This window comes from Gastrolobium bilobum, unplaced genomic scaffold (genome assembly GCF_033153095.1).
Source record: "Gastrolobium bilobum isolate Gb01-03AN ecotype WA unplaced genomic scaffold, APGP_CSIRO_Gbil_v1 utg3268, whole genome shotgun sequence".
Classification (NCBI taxonomy): Eukaryota; Viridiplantae; Streptophyta; class Magnoliopsida; order Fabales; family Fabaceae; genus Gastrolobium; species Gastrolobium bilobum.
Window position 1 is genome coordinate 780,825 of NW_026899992.1, and position 16,957 is coordinate 797,781.

Genomic DNA, 16,957 nt, shown 5'->3' on the forward strand with positions numbered 1-16,957 from the left:
CAAAACTAATTGAGTTGATCAAGTGATCTACCTTTTCTAATTTGGATACCGTGCTAACTAGGGTTGGCAAAACGGGCCAACCCGGCCCAACCCGCTTTCAACCCGAAAAAAACGAGCCGGGTTAGGGTTGGCTCGAAAAAAAACAAGCCAGAAAACCCGACCCGAGTCGGGTTAGGGTTGACTCGCGGGTTGGCTCGAAAATTGGCTCGTGGGTTGGCTCAAAAATTGCTCGCGAGTTGCTCATTTTCAGCCTATTTAAATGACTTTGTAGTATTAATGCATCAGCTATGTGGCTTCCATTAGCTTAAACAAAGGGTTACAAAATGAGAAATAAAAGCAAAATATTTTAGTTTCGAATTTTCATCACAACAAATTTGCATTAATATCAAGAAACAATCAGAACCACTTGTTACCAAGTGAATAAGATATTTGAACCAAACAGAGTCAGCACAGCCTAACAATATAAAAATGGCAGGGATGTGAGCAGATTAGGGATGTAGGTTTAGAGAAGGAAGAAAAATGAGGATGACATGTGTGGGATTTGTCCATTTTTGTATATTATATTTTGTATTTTTTTATTAAAAAAAAACTCAACTCGCGAGCTGGCTCGTTTGACCAGCTGGTTGGCTCATTTTTTCACGGGTTGAAACGAGTCGGGTTGGTTCGGGTTGGCAGCTCATTTTTGCCAAACCTGGCTCATTTTTGGCGGGTTACGAGCCCACCCAACGAGCTGGCTCGTTTTTGCCAACCTTAGTGCTAACATCATCCCTCATATCGTCGTTCACATTTAGTCAAGAATAATGATACAGTATCATCTCTCTTGTGTGACTAAATGAAGCTTTTCACAAAATTAGGAATGTTCTTTTATTGACTTGAAGACCGATCTAGACGGATCCATGACTCTTTATGATCCTTTACTATGCATAAATTTTCGAGTTTAATAGAAGTCATCCAAGCTCTATTGGTCTTGTGAATGACTAATCCCTTATATGAGACTATAAGTCTTATCGGCATGTCCATTTATACTCATTATTCGAGTTATACCCAAAAGTACATTGTTCTCCCTATTTTTAGGTAGATAAAGTCGTACAGCCAAAATATAACCCTAGAACATAACGTTCGATGATATTCTCAAGTATAGGACGATCCACACTACCAAACGAAGAGAGACATTACAAATATAATGAATCATTGTGGATTCTCTCGGTGGGTTAGTTCAATGCCATATGTTCTTTAACATATCCACTCATGACATTAGCTAAAGCATCTTCATACCTGTATTCCATAAGGTCTTTACATTGTATCTCCATAATCATGAAATATTAAACAATAAAAGGCATTCATCTGACTAAATAATTGTCTCTTGGACACTTGAATACTATCAACAACTTGTGATTTGAACCACTAATATGACACATAATTTTTGTGTTTGGGCAACTCGTATTCTTTTATGTGATGTTTGCGTTGTCAAAAATTCAAAAATTAATATGAAAAAAAATTCCTCATGCTAATTGGAGAGGTTTACTTAATTAAGGAAGGCAAGGTTGGATATTATATGCTCATGTCCAAAATCAAAAACTTGGCCGGTATCTTCATTAATTTTTATTTTTGAAACTGTACATAAAAAATACTAATAAAATATTTTTAAGTGCCTAAGTAAATTTAATTGAAGAAAAATTAATTATATGAATTATTTTGAAAAAATAAAATATTGTTACAAATAATATGACCGTTGGCATTTCTTAATAATATGACCATTGGATATTTAATCTCAAATTATTATCACTGATGAAGTGATTATGATCATTTATTCAATTGTACCTTGTTTTGTAAACCTGAAAACAGAGGGTTTTTTTTTTTTTTGATCTCCAAAAAAAAAAAACAGAGGCATTTTTGTGAGCCTGTAAAGAGAGACATGTACAAAGTTTCAATATAAGTTACAATGCAAGAAGAATATATTCTCACGTCTTTGTCTTATCTCTATATTTTTTTTCATAGTTACTTTTGTTTCACAACAAATAATTCCTAAGGAAATTTTAAAAAATCATTTTGTTAATTAAAAGAAGGGGAATGAATTTGCAGGAGAAACTCATCATTCCCTCTTGCGTACACAAAAAAGCATCCTGTCAACTTTTTCTTTTTTTAAATACGATGGATCGATTTTTTTGTATGTGCGGGAGAGTTAATAGTTTCGACGGGGAGAAACTATTAACTTAAGAGGTGTTTGGTAAAGAAGAAACTTTTTTTTATCCGAAAATTTTGATTTTTAAAAAAATATGATAAAAATATTTGCTTACGATAATATTTGAAAATTACAAATTTTAAAAAATTTAGTTTTCCAGAAATCCAGAAAAATACCGACTACACGCCCCCTTGATTTTAAAAGTAAAAGAAAACTTGTCATAATTTTCTCATTTGGCAATTAAAAAAAAAAAAACACTCCCTCTTTGCTACACCGTATTGGTTGGATTTTTGGTTCATAAGCATGCATTCCGTAGGAGCCTAAGCCCAAGCCCTAGCTGAACGACAAAGCATTATCATTGAAAGGAGTTAAAGAGTTTCTCTATCTTCAACTGTGTGATCACTCGGCAGCATTGGAATCCGGTGAGTCTCCTTACACTGTTCCTTTGATATTTGGCTGCATGTTAATGTTACTTTGTTTTGAATTATACAAGAAACTAAATTTCTCTAATTTCCATCTCTAGAATTTCTGTACAAGTTTATCTTTGTTTGTTTGTTTGTTTGTTTTTATTTTATTTTTTTATAAAGGGTGAGAAAGGGTTTATTGATGACACAATTATCATCATATTGCTTATGGTGAATGTCTGTGTTGTATAAGTATTGGAGAAGACAAGAGATAAAGTTGCATTGCATGTGTAAATGATCAGTTGCCTGTTATCACATTGACAAATTTTCTCTTATTTGGATCAAATTTTTGTTGCAGTACATTTTCATTGTTTAGAACAAACTTGCATGTGTGTTTTTAGCTGTGATAAACCAAAAATGACAATAGTAATATCACTTAATGAAACCAGCGCTCATATTTTCTTGCAGAAGGTTTCTGTTTGATATGTCTTTGGCTCTATTGGAAGGGACAGCTCAGGCAAGCCTATCTAATAAAGTAAAAAGTGGGATGCCTAATGATGATCAGTGTTTTCTCTTGTACTTCGTTATGGGAACCTACTTTGGGCCCGATATCAAAGGGGAGAGTTCCAAAAAATCATTATTGCAAAGAGTAGCTGAGGGACTTCCTCCATACACATTGGATCAATTAACTGGTTCTTTCATGAAAGTGGTGGAATTGGAGCGTGTGTACTATTTTGTACTTAGGAAGGCTGATAGATCACTTGCCCTCAAGTTATCCTTTTTGCAACGATTCTTTCAAGGTAGTATTTCTGGCCAAGGACAAGATGGTGCTGCCAATTTCAATTACCCTCAGTTTCCTGATTTGTTTCCTCCTGAGCTACATCCTCAATCTCGGTTCAAAAATCGATTTAAAATTGTTGAGAACATTGCTTTTGTTAACAACCCGGAAATCTCCTACATGAAGCCAGAGGAGATTGAAAGGTTCAAGAGGCTAACTGGACTGGAGGATTTCCATCTAGACAGAGATGCTGCAAGATTGCATACTTCTTTTGATGGTAATGTTCTAAATGACATGTCAGTGGGGAAGGATGAGCCTAATGGAAAGATGTCTATTGTCCAGGCTTCTCCTCTTTTACAGAAAGCAAGAAGCACTGATGACTTTCCTGAGCTCCAGGATCCTCTGCAGCATGTCCATGTTCCGGCACCTATCAATAGCGTGCCGTGTAATGGTACAAATATGATGTGTAGTTACATGGCTCCATTGCAGCCTGAAGACAAGACTGATCCTGAGAAAGTTGGTCAGGCTATGTTATTCCTTCCTTCTCGCCCTACTAAAAAGGAATGGTCTGACATTGTGGCTGCTACCAAGAGTGGATTTGCATTGACCGGAAGTGCAGTTATGGGGCAGGTAGGACCAATAATAGGACTTATGGACATTGGAGAGTGTGAAGACTCATATCTGTTTCGTGTGTCTCTCCCTGGTGTGATAAGGGATGAAAGTAAGTTTCTTATTAAATGTCAAGGATTTATCTCTAGCATAATTTCCTTTCATTTTGTTCTGAGGTTCTATTCTATAAATACTTTACATTTAAGGTATTTCTCTTTCATGTTTATGTTGTAAACTTTTCTGCTAAAAGATAATGATTGATGAAATAAAATTATTTAAAGTTCCATTGCAGCAGAAAAAGGGAATATTGGGCAATGGCTATGGCTATGCCAACTTGGCCATAAAAAATGTTTTATTCATTGCTAATATTACTGTTGTTTTGGTAGGCTAGAAATTCTTTGAATCATTTGTGCAACATAGTGCCTCAGAGATCACACTTTAGATAACCAATATACCTTGGATTTATAACTGCAGGGGAATTCAGCTGCGATGTCGACCCCAATGGTAAAGTAGTGATAGGTGGAGTAACTACAACAGGAGAGAAGACAGTATCCAGGAACTCTCAGGTGTTTGAAATGCAAACTCACAACCTTTGCCCCCCAGGCCATTTTTCCATCACATTTCAGCTGCCTGGCCCTGTTGATCCGCATCAATTTTCAGGTAATTTTGGCACTGATGGGATTCTTGAAGGAGTTGTTATGAAATGGAAACATACATGATGGAAAAGTTATGCCCCATTTGAATCCTTTCTTTCTTTTGTTCTTCCAGTCACCAAGGATGTCGTAGATGTGGTTTTGAGTGACAAAATCCTGTATTGTGCCTATCTCTATTTTATTTATTTTGAGATTTAATGATATACTTGTTTTTTGACATTCTTTTCATGTCGAGGTGGCCAAGGCATGATTAATTAACCCAATTTATGGGACATGTGCAAGAATGCTCAGCAGATGAATATATCAAATTCTTTTGAGATGAGCAATTTGATGTCTGGCAGCAGGCCCATAGAGATTAACCTTAAGCTGACTGACCCAACTACTTCAACACACAACTTTTCTTCATTTATTTTGGTAATTTTCATACTATAGATATATTTTTTCATTTTTTTTGTGGCTTCTAAGCACCACTTAGGCACTGAAACCTATCATTCACAGTTATTACCTTTAGTTGAATGGGACAATCAATCAGTGTGTGGGAGCTTTTCCACTTCAGTATTTGTTTAAGTTAAAATTTGCTAATATAATTTTCAATTGTCACTTTCCATTAATCTTGGTCATCAGGGATCATTCAACCTTCCTTAAAATCATTTTGGGTAGGCATGATTCCAAGGGTGAACTAGGTCATGGGAAACGTTGAGTTTTTTTTTTATAATCAATAGTTCCAAAATTGACTTTTGACATTTATGTAGCCATATATTTTTTGTGTAATGCAATCAGATGACGGTAGGACATAGGGTGTATGTATTACAAAAAATGTACACATGAGCTCTATAGGGTGCATGTATTACAAAACTTGTTCACAAGAGCTCTAGCATAACTTTATATTGTAAATTGTATGTGGCACAATTCACAATGTTCATACAAAAGGGAACATGGAACTGCAATTATTATAATGAGGGGGCATAATGAGAACAAAAAGACAAAAGGCAGCTTAAATTCGAGTGCATAAAATATTCCACTGATAAAGAAACTAAGTTCCTATTAAAAAATCTTTACACCCATGAGTAAATATTAGCGCATTCCGAGAAATTTAAACAGAGAAACACCATTTTATCCTGCTTAATCAAAGGGACAAGTTTTTTTAGTACTTCAATTACATATGTTAAAGATCAGCTATACTTTCTAATCATTAAGGACCTTCCCGAGTCCTGACCATTCAATAGTGCATCTATAATCTGCAAGCCACAAAACATTGGCAATATCAGAAATAAAAGGAACAATGGTTCGTGCAGGAAAAGACATCAAAATCATTTTAGCTGGTCAAATAAAACATGTTTTGGATTGAAACGCATCAAGGCTTATTTATAGAAGAACAGAAAGAAAATGATTGCGTATCATGATTAGTATTGATTAACTATTATGGAAAAAATTGATATCGTATTGTGCATAGATTATTATGATAATAATTCACAAACGATACACATAGTTCTTTCTATAATAATCTATGTGCAATACCAATTATTTCTGTAAAACTAATCCAGAAAAATCTCAATAGAAAGTGATGAATTCATTCATAATTTAGAAAGTAATTAAGTGAAAAACACAATTTATCAAGGATTTGAGGCAGCTGGAGCTTGTTTAATTAAAAAATAAATAAAATTACACTAATTAGTCTATCCCACTGCATTACTAACTAACCATTGTTGAAAATCGACACACAAATCGAAAAATGGAAAAGAGAAAGGGAAGAGAAATTGGACACAGCGATTTACCCATCCTAGTTCATCCAATATAGACTACGTCCAGCTTGTCACTTAGTTTACAAGAGAATATAAATAGGATTTAGAAAACCCTACCAGCAACTGTTCATGGGCCTAAGCCCAAACTACTAAGAAAAGGATAAATACAACGATTCAACAATGAGTCAAGGGACTACGTCAAGGGAATATAAATAGGATTTAGAAAACCCTAACAACAGCTATTCATGGGCCCAAGCCCAAACTACTAAGAAAAGGATAAATACAATAACTCAACAATGAGTTAAAGGCCCACAACAGTACTGGTTGGCTTTCTGCTGACCCCGCCAACAAGGATCTCCGTCTGAATGCGACGTATGAGCCATATCCAACAAGCATTGAAATTAAAGAGTTCCATATTCTATCCAACTCCCCCACAAAGGATAAGAGAGTGCGAAGCAAAGATTCAATCATAACATCGTTCTCTTTGTTCAGTGTGTTTTCAACCTCACAAAACAAGACAACTAATAACAGCATAGCTAATTGCCAGATGCTTCCACCCAACGTACAAAATTATCATATTTCTAATAATGCAAAGTCAGGTTGCAATCACTATTAGCAAAATCATAATACAGAATGAGATTGGCACCAGCAGCTAGAGCTAATAACTGGTAAATCATAAACCATAACTGGTTCGTTGTATATTTGCAATACATTAAGAGTCTCTATAACAGAAAATATTAAATTCCATCAAGAAAAAGAAGGAAATCGAAATTCAAAAACAGCAAAATTAAATTATATTATAATCAAAGTCCAACATAAAACCTTAATTAAAAAGAGAGAAATAGCGCCTGAAGTTCACCTTCATATCCATTATGACACTTCCATAATAAGTAGCTAATGATCAGGAGAGGATTGTTGTTGCTCTGGTGGTTGTGGCCACATTTGTGGTGCCATGTAGGGATGAGACTGCTGAGCATACATATTAGGGTCCATCATAGGCTTACCCATTATGACACCGGCAGTTCCAACGTGCTGTCCAGGTTGAGGTGGCATATAGCAATAAGGAAGTGCATCAGCAGGCCCTGCAACAGGCATTGTTTCTCTTGGTATTGATGCAAGCACTTCATCTTTCAAGTCCTCCCTAGGCACAATGTCAACCAAGAAATCAAAGATATCAGTTCTTGTTATGGCTCCTGCAATATCATTCTTCTGAAGTGTCCTCCTTTTGTTCTCTTCAGTGTGATTCCAAGAACGCAAGGTTAACTCTAAAATGAACATTTCACATGCCCTTGCAAATATGACCGGTGCCTCAGCTGATATCATTCTAACATCCTCATCAGCCTTCATAATCTTCTTGATCCTCGCCAAGGGAAGGCTGTGGTTCTTGAAATCAATTACCTTCTCAATTTCTTGATATTGGTTGGCCCAAAAGGCTTGGAGCTGTTGCTGAAGTTGCTGAAGTTGCTGCTGTTGTTGCTGATGAATATGCTGATAAGCAAGTTGATGTTGTCCTAGCTGAGTTCCAGCTGGTTGACCTGTGGATTGAATGGTCCCAACAGATGTAACAACCATCCCAGGTGACCCAGTTAAATGGTTGGGCTGGTATGGATTAGAACCATAATTCAATTGTGGTCCACCACCCACAACCCCCATAGAAGGGTTCTGGCCATGCCCTTGATGATCCATCCTATCCTGTTCCTGGTGAAAACAAACAAATCAATGCCTACCCTTCACATGCAACCAAAGGTGGAATAATGGAATCACAAAACATACAAAACCAGAAATGCAACAAGAGAAAGGGGCCTCCAATGTGGTGTTTCTCAACCATGTGTGGCCATCCAGATTCTCTCAGAAAAACACAAGAAGAAACAGGCATATCCAATTCTCTGTATGCATTGAGCAAAACAACTATCAAATTTAATCAGAAAATATTAATCTCAACCCAAATTAATCACCTAATTTAGAACTAAATCTGTTCACAGGTTCACTTCTCCACATAATAGCCATCATAGGCCACAAGTATTCCTCCCAATTCCCGGGATTCATAGGGAAGAAAATCTTAGATGTTGACACAGTAACAAGGAAAGATAAACAAAGGAGAAACTTCTCTTCATTTCCATCACACATCAGTTTCACAATACATAAGACAAATGTAGATATGCATATATAAAACTACATAGATATATGTATTTCCAGAATAAGAGTTGCTACCTTCTCTGACGGGTGATGTTTTCTCTGCAAATATAAAGAACCTGAAAAGGAAAATAAAAGAAAAATAAAAAAGGAAAAGAGAAAGAGAAAATGATCAGTAATTCTCTTTATATTTCAAAGATCCATGTATGAGAATTCTAGTGGGTCGAACAACAGAAGCACTTTTTAGAATGTTTTTCCGTACGGAAGAAGATCCAAATATTTTTTTACAGCCGACAAGAAATTTAGGGCATCATATGAATATATGAAAAAAACAGAGCTTTGAGCTTTCCTTACAATGAACGATGCTTTTTCGGGAAGTCCCAGAAAAAAAGCAGATTGTGATCTACTCTGACTTAAATTGTCAGAATTTTTTTTTTTTTTTTTATTTTTTTTTATTTTGGCCTTTCCCTTGTTTTGGCCTCCACCACTCCACCAGATAAGAAAATCTAGTAATAAAAGATGTTATTACTATAAAAGAAAAAAAAATATTTCTTCATTAAATCAAATTAAATGTATTCTTTTATATCTGACAATCTATTAGGTAGTGTTTGGTTGAAGGTTTATTTTGGGATTGATGGAAAAGTGTAAATGGATATTGGAAAATACCACGTTTGGTTCAGGTTTTTTCAAAAAAATACCAGGCAAATAGGATAGATGAGAAAATGACTTTTGTGTTAATTTTTGGATGAAATTCACTGTTACAGAATACCACTTGAGATGTGGTATTTTGAGATAACTGGGGAAGTGAAAAAAACAGGTCCAAAGTTTCTCCCGAACATAGATTTTGCATATTTAAATAAATTTCTCTGGTAATATTTGGGTCAACCAAACAACTTTTTTTATATTTTCCTACCAAACTCATTTTCCAACCATTTCCCTATCAATTACATTTCCCTAATAAAAAAAATTTCTACCGAACCAATCACTACCTCGAGCTTTCCATCAAAACATACTTACATATATTGAGTTTTCACTTTTCACGGTAGTTTTTCCAACAGTAAAGTAACATCAAAAGACTTTTTTATTGGATACAGTTGTATTATTGACTATTATAATCACCGCATTAATGTTTTCATGGTATCTGTTTATTATAGTCGTGTATATATTCTTTTCAATATAGCGTAGCACTATCTACGAAATGCTAGTTTAAAATAATAAAATAATAAAAAGAAATCATACTACATAAGTACATATCAAATTATCAATATATCACAGTATTGATTCATGATTTATTGATTTAATTGTGATTGAACTGATAATAATTTTTTACATATATTGAATAATAAATTAACATAAAATTACGTCAGAGTTTTAAATTAATATAAAAAGATCCTATAATGCGTTTTATAAAATATAAAAACAATTATAGACTAAATAATAATTATTTGCCAAATTTCACACAATCATTCAATTCGGTCTTGGAGTGGCAATTTGGGTTGACTTACCCGCCCCGCCAAAAACAGGGCAGGTTGACCCGCCATAAAATATGGGTTAGAAAAATAAACCTACCTCGTTTTATGGTGGGTTGGCGGGTCAACCCACCAATCCGCCAATTAAAAAAAATTATTTAAAATTCAAAGATAAATTACATTTTATGAATTTTTTTAATATTATTTTATTTTATTTCACACTTCTCTATATTTTTTTAGTCTCAATCTTAAATGTATACTAATATTTGTTAAACATTCTTTAGGAATTTATATATAGATAACATTAGTCATAAATAAAATTGTTATTCTTTATTTTTTCTAGGAAGTACTAAGATAAAAAAAAAAATTGGATATCACAAAAATTTAAGGACTAATGAAATACTACCTAATTGTAAAAAAAATAAAAAATAAATTATAACCCAGCAGATCAACTCGCCCCGCAACGGTTTGAACCTGTTTTGACCCACTTTTAAGCGGGGCGGGTTGAGGTGGGTTGGTGGGTTGAAAACTTCAACCCAACCCGCCCCGTTTTGGCGGGTTGACGGGTTAACCCGCTGGACTCAACTCATATTACCACCCCTAATTCGATACAGTTTAATTTTGTAATTTATGTACATTATCAATTATTTATGAGCTGCTTATTGTATATAGTAGACTTTATATTAATAATAAAAAAATACTTGACTATTCATTTTAAACATTGTACCCATAAGTCAAATTAAAGAGTAACATCATTCACTCAAGTTAAATATATAATTAAAATATATATAGAGAAAACATTTTCTCCTTTTAAAGAAGAAAATTTTTCTCTTATTAGTGACTCATAGTATAAGTGGGACCTACAAAATAGTGGAGAGAAAAAAAGATTCAATATGAGACCCACTTATGCTATGAGTAACTAGTAGAAAAAAAATATTTTCCCATATATATATTAAAAAAAAATTGTGAGTGGCATTATTTTAAATTTATTACCCCTTCATTGAAACGGATTCTGCAAAATGAGCCATTAAATAAGTCATTATTGATGTGATTATGAGTAGTGTTTTTCAACACCCAAAAGGCATAAGCCAACTAGACCAAAACAGAATATATAGCCATAACATTTGTGATGTTCATGGAAATGGAATTTACCCATGTTTATCCTCTTTTTTAAGCTTTCCCCCCATAGAGTGAACTTGTTCACACCCTTGATGAGAGAAGAGAGAGAGTAAACCATCAAACCAAGCTGTTAATGATTTGCAGGTTGCCAGGGTGAATAGGGGTTTCTTAGTTATTTTTTTGGTGAACACCTATGCAAGCCTCACAAGCAATGTTAGTGTACCAATGTTCAATATACTCATCTATTAAATACTTTGGTGGGAAGCTGATGAGTTGCATTCTATAAAGAAGGAGAACTAAAACCAACTGAGCAAGAAATTTGGATTCAGAGAGACCTCTTAAATAGTTACTTAATATGAGGATTGTTCAACATCTAGTTATCAGCTCATTGTGGTGTTGTTTACGAATCTTCTTCATGATGACCGTTCTGATGTGTAAGGGGAGGTGGTGCACCTACAAAGACACTGATGCTCAAGATGAATGAGGCAGAAAATGCAATGGGTCAAGGGTGTCTACCTGAAAGTTTTGCTTATGCATTCATGATGGAATGACGAGGATCTAGGGTTTAAGGTTCAAAGCATGTGATAACATATATAGGCTATCAACTTCGTGCAATTTCCTAAGAAGGTTTTGTGAAAGTAAAGAGTGAATGCCATTTCCTCCACCCTACTCCAATCCAATAGGCATATACTTTGTAAAATAGAAACTAACAGAATTAAAAGGTAGGATATTCTTACTATCAATTTTTTCTATTACCACTCCACTACCACTTTAATCACCATTGGATTCAAAAGTTATTTTTTTCTTCTCTCTTTATTCAACTTTTCCTCTAATCCAATGGTGATTAGAGTGGTAGTAGAAAAAATGGGTAGTAAGAATATTCTAACTCCATAATTAATAGCAAATTATTTACATATAAGAAACTCATTTAAGATTTTGATTAATTTCATGTTCTAATATACAATGATAATTTTAAAGTGACACTTACAATACCAAATGCTTCTTCTTCTTCTTTTTCCTTTCTTTGTAAACAGTGCCAAATGCTTTTAATAATTAGGAATGACGACTGAAGATTTTAATTAAACTAAGAAATAATGTGCTACTTCACTTCCATCATGTCTAATCTTATTTTATCATTTCAATTAGTAATTCGTAAATTGTAGAGGGAATTTCCCATAAAAACTTGGCTTTACACCAAGATCAAATTCTATTTACCAAACTATCCATACAAAACTCTGACTCCATAGGCGTCTGCATCCATCATCAATCAAATTGGTGTTACTGGTGAAGCTTTTTAAGCAACCACTTTCTTCTTGCGGTTGAATCCATTGCCACAAACATCCCAGCCTTCCTTTCGTCTTCTAGAAGTAAACAAGCCTCCAAGAAGAGCTCATCATCCAAATCTGGTACAGTTTGAAGAGCAGCAACAATGCGTTCTATTGAGTCGTCTATTTTATCTTCTAGATCATCTTGCATCTCACCTAGTAATGTTTTTTGAACTTTTCTAGCATTTGAGGAAGTCAACGCAGCTTGAGATTTTCGTCTTTTTCTCCCATCAGAAATTTTAAATACTCTAGCTGAAGATTGCAGGTCTCTCATGATTTCGTTAGTCTCCACCCCAAAATTATTATTACTTGTGTTCAATTTTATTCTCGCACAGCCCGGTATTCTATTCTGGTTTAGATTCCCAAAAAGTAAGCACAAACCACTATAATTGTCTCGGATAGTCTCTCCAAAAGCAACGGCCTCTGGATAATCCTGCATAATGTCATTTGTCAGAGCTAGCAAACATTATTTATCAAAGCTCCCTACAACTATCAAAACATATCTTTTAGGTCATTCCAAAGTTGGTCTGTTAAAACTCCTAAGACACAGTACATGTTGCAATAGAGTTACAATTTCCCATGCAAGACTGTCATTTCTATCATTACCATAAGATGCATATGTTGGGTATAGTCGATATAATTAATGTCATGCTTTAAGGAGTGGCATGGGAAGCAGGTATTTGTGTCAAGTGAGGGCAATGAGTCAATGAAGCCCCTTCCGGAAATTATGTATAAGTTGCGTTAATAACCAAAGGAAACACCCAATATATAACCAATGAAAAGGTCATGCACCTCAAAATAAGCCCGCCAAACATCATTTGCCCTTGCTTTGTGCTGAATTTTATCCAAGACAATGCCATTCTGATTTAGAAGATATGTAACATCCTTGTAGACTCTCGTGAGACCAAAATACCAATTTTCTAGTGCATCTCTGTCACATAGTAGTCCAAACTCTTTATTGAATGATGCAGTCATCCTGGACCAAGCTTTCTTACTGAATGTATCACCGATCTTATTCCCTCTATTCAACTGCTCCAATAAAAGGCCAATCAGATAATGGTTCATTTCCACGGTCCAAGCTATACTCGTAGGTTCATCATTAGCAGGTGAATGGTAGTACTCCCAAACATCTACACATTGAAGAAGTAACTCCAATTATTACACAAGGTGATGACTCACTCCCAAATACTCTTTCAAATAAATCAAAGGCGTTGCTTTGAAGTGTTCTTCCAGAAAAAACAAGCTTTTACATCATATATAATCTATTAGGACTTAGCACTAATTTCCAATATATAAATACAGTAGACCGAAGACAACTACAAGAAACTACACATGGACAAACAAAGAAAATACCAGTACTCGGTTCATTATCCTTGGAAACCCTAGAGCAGCCAGAATAGTTTTGATTTCTGCCACGGTTTGTATTTCCATATATCAAAAACAAATCATTGAAATTTGGAAGAGTTCTATTGCGATATGCATTTAAATGAGGGTGTGCCTGCAAAATTATAGGACAGCTAATATCGGCATTAAAATATCCAAAACACCAAAACAAAAAAAACAAAAAAACAAATTTACTAGGAAGAAGCACCTTCACATAAACATCCCACAATCTTTCATCACCAGTAATCATCTGCTGCATTTCATCCCAGGCAAACCCACTCTGGCTAAGCAGAATCTTCATATCATCAAACCTCTTTCTCAAATTCAAATAACGACTTTTTAAGACATATTTGTTATACTGGGACCCAAATTCTGCACTAAATTTGGCCACCATATCTCTCCAGGCTAATCTGTCAAACTTATGATCAATCATGATGCTTCCATTCCGCACTTCCTCTAACATCAAGTCCATAAAATACCGATCCATTGGTGGTGTCCAGTCACTTGTCCAGTGAAAACTTTGAAATTTTACGCCTTAAAAAAATATCACCAGCATGAACATAAAGGAAAGTGGCATTACCTATACTCTAATAAATACTTTAAATTTACATACTCAGTGTTAAGGGTGAACCCCCAGTGCACAATGCTCCCCGACTTAAGAGGGTAGGGGTGAGGGTCGACGTTACGTAACCTTACCCTTACATTCTTCGCAAAAAGACTGTTTCCCAAACTTAAACCCATGACTTTTAGGTTATAAGGAGCAACCTTAGCACTGCGCTAGGGCTCGCCCTCTACATACTCAGTGTTAATCACAAATAAATTAGGGGAGAATGCTCAGCATAAGCAAAGCATAATCACAACGTAAAAGTCATAAACACAGAATCCGAGTAAGACATAAAAAATACAATAAGATCGTCAAAATGAAAACTTACAGTAACCATTGTATCCAACATTTTGATTAGCTAGGTTACATGTCGTCAACTCAGTATCCAAATTTCCATAAATCAAGCATAGATCATTATAATTTGGCTTTTGATGGTCTCTGTAAGAATTTGCATCAGGATGCTCCTGCATATTCCAAGGTCAGCCACCAAGAATTGAAACTAAAAAATAAGACAAAATAAATGTAACACACCATAATATAAGCATCCCAAACACCATCATAAGCAGTGATCATTTGCCGTGTTTCATCCCATGAGAATCCTCTCTGTTCAAGAAGACTTCTCAAGTCGTGGTATAACTTTTCCATACCCTTACAACGATGCTTGAGGTAGTTTTCCTCAAATTGTACACCAAATCTTTCCTTGAACAATACAACCATATCTGTCCACGCTTGACTGTTGAGAACATAATCAATCTTGTTCCCCCTCCGAACTTCTTCTAGCATCAGGTCGATGAGATAACGGTCCATGCAAGGTGTCCAATCACCTATTGCACAGTCTTGGGTGTCCTCATCAACTCCATCAGAGTGATACTCATTTTCTCTGCCTAAAGACAAAAAGAAACCTAATTATAGGAATTCACCCATAAAACATTTGTATGGTTTCAGAAATCGCAAGATGAATAAAGTTCTCATGGGTTTCAATATATAGACATCTACCTACAGATATATGAAAGGAAAAGCAAAACCAGAAAAATAAAATTTCTAGTATTTGATAAAGAATTGAGATCTAAAACAATGTTGCTACTTTCACATATTACCTATTCTAGGGTCAAATATGTATCTAAAAATGTTCAATATTGGATCTACTATTTGACATTAACTAAACAATCCAAAACATAATTATAAGCTATAAATGGTTGGTACCAATGAATTGAAATGAGAAAGTTCACTGATCTAGGATTGTAATAAGTAATCCTTATTGTTTTTACCTTCCAGCATGTAACTGCAATGTCCATTGCACATAGCATCTCTATATATCAATCCCAAGTCTCGATAGTTAAGCAAGGTCTTGTTCCTATACAAACTCACGTGTGGGTGTGCCTACATAGACACTTACATGTAAAATCTGAAAAAAAAAGAAAGAAGAAAGAATTCCCTTGTCATAATGGACAAAATACTATACCTTGATGAAGTTATCCCAAACATAATCATCAGCAACAATCCTTTGTTTCTTTTCATCCCACGAAAAATCTTTTAATTTAAGTAGATTTTTTATATCAGAGTAGTAATTCCCAAGTTTATCGTAACGGTGTTTTAAGAAGCTTTTATCATACTGCGCATCAAACTTTTTGTTGAAGAACTTAACCATATGGTTCCATGCTTTTCTGCTGAATGTATTACCCACCATATTGCCATTTTTAAGTTGGCCCAGCATAAGCTTCACAAAATACTCATGTAACTTGATTTTTTTTTCCTCTGCTAATTCAGTGCCGCCCCCACCCCCATCGGCATTCAATAAATAATAATTTTACTTGAATAAGTGCCGCACATAGCTCCCATCGGCACTGATTTTCAATTTTTTTTTATTAAAAGTTCCGCCCAGCCCCTCCCTCGGCACACGTTAACAGTAACTTGAGCAGAGCAATGTTCTTCATGGTCTTCGTTGTGGGGCTTCTGTTGGGTGCTGAGGCCACTCCCCAATTTAAAAAACTCAAGGCCACGATTCAACCAGCATCACCTACAAGTGAAGCAACAATGGTAAGGAATCAGCATCAATTCCAAGATGGAGCCTTGGAGGTGAGACTCTCATGTGAGCATGTTGATAGTAAGTATCACACACTAATGAGCAATGGACGCTGGAGCTGGGTTTTTGGTGGCTTATTCTGGGGCATTTGTTTGCTCCTCTCTGCTCTTCTCTCTTATTCTGGGGTATTTGTTTGCTCCTCTTCTTCCCTTCCCTTTTGTTTCTCTGCTTGTCCTCATTGTTATTAAACCACAAGGGTTCCTTTTCTGCTTAAAACAACGAATCTCTTATGAAATTAAACTGTCGATTTATGGAACTGAAAACAATGGTGTTGTCGAGAAGAAATACGAAGATGTAAATTAGTTTAGCTTCGGTACATTCTTCAATCCTTCATGTTTCTAATAATATGCTCTGACTCAACAAGCCTGTTAGAAAAATGACTACAAATTTACAATTTAATTTGCAGATGTTCTCATCTACAAATTCGGATATGAAATGGTTATCACTTGATACAAATGTGAGGCTGTAAAAGT

At 35.1% G+C, this 16,957-nt stretch overlaps 3 protein-coding genes across 7 annotated transcripts; 1 reads left to right on the forward strand and 2 right to left on the reverse strand.

Annotated features, from left to right (window-relative positions):
* Positions 1-2,521: 2,521 nt before the first annotated feature.
* Positions 2,522-4,692, forward strand: LOC133294739 (increased DNA methylation 2-like). Its single transcript, XM_061493482.1, has 3 exons — positions 2,522-2,604; positions 3,055-4,085; positions 4,448-4,692. Exons 2-3 carry the CDS (start codon positions 3,071-3,073, stop codon positions 4,690-4,692), a joined length of 1,260 nt encoding a protein of 419 aa, XP_061349466.1. The 5' UTR covers positions 2,522-2,604; positions 3,055-3,070.
* Positions 4,693-5,649: 957 nt separating this feature from the next.
* On the reverse strand, positions 5,650-8,983 carry LOC133294684 (nuclear transcription factor Y subunit C-3-like). Of its 3 annotated transcripts, none has more exons than XM_061493411.1 (3): positions 8,580-8,890; positions 7,228-8,066; positions 5,650-5,864 (listed from the first exon to the last, which is right to left on the reverse strand). In XM_061493411.1, the coding sequence occupies exon 2, from the start codon at positions 8,052-8,054 to the stop codon at positions 7,263-7,265; it is 792 nt and encodes a 263-aa protein (XP_061349395.1). In that variant the 5' UTR covers positions 8,055-8,066; positions 8,580-8,890; the 3' UTR covers positions 5,650-5,864; positions 7,228-7,262. The 3 variants fall into 3 exon arrangements, with proteins under 3 accessions (XP_061349395.1, XP_061349394.1, XP_061349393.1); XM_061493410.1 differs by lacking the exon at positions 5,650-5,864 and having other exon boundaries at positions 6,962-8,066; positions 8,580-8,620; positions 8,856-8,983; XM_061493409.1 differs by lacking the exon at positions 5,650-5,864 and having other exon boundaries at positions 6,962-8,066.
* Positions 8,984-12,161: 3,178 nt separating this feature from the next.
* LOC133294713 (uncharacterized) lies at positions 12,162-16,130 on the reverse strand. 3 transcript variants are annotated; one of them, XM_061493460.1, is made up of 8 exons: positions 15,864-16,124; positions 15,670-15,781; positions 14,933-15,285; positions 14,730-14,865; positions 14,006-14,331; positions 13,774-13,912; positions 13,207-13,544; positions 12,162-12,847 (listed from the first exon to the last, which is right to left on the reverse strand). In XM_061493460.1, exons 1-8 carry the CDS (start codon positions 16,113-16,115, stop codon positions 12,368-12,370), a joined length of 2,136 nt encoding a protein of 711 aa, XP_061349444.1. In that variant the 5' UTR covers positions 16,116-16,124; the 3' UTR covers positions 12,162-12,367. The 3 variants fall into 3 exon arrangements, with proteins under 3 accessions (XP_061349444.1, XP_061349443.1, XP_061349445.1); XM_061493459.1 differs by having other exon boundaries at positions 12,165-12,847; positions 13,768-13,912; XM_061493461.1 differs by having other exon boundaries at positions 12,169-12,847; positions 13,768-13,912; positions 15,670-15,806; positions 16,086-16,130.
* Between the last annotated feature and the right edge of the window lie 827 nt (positions 16,131-16,957).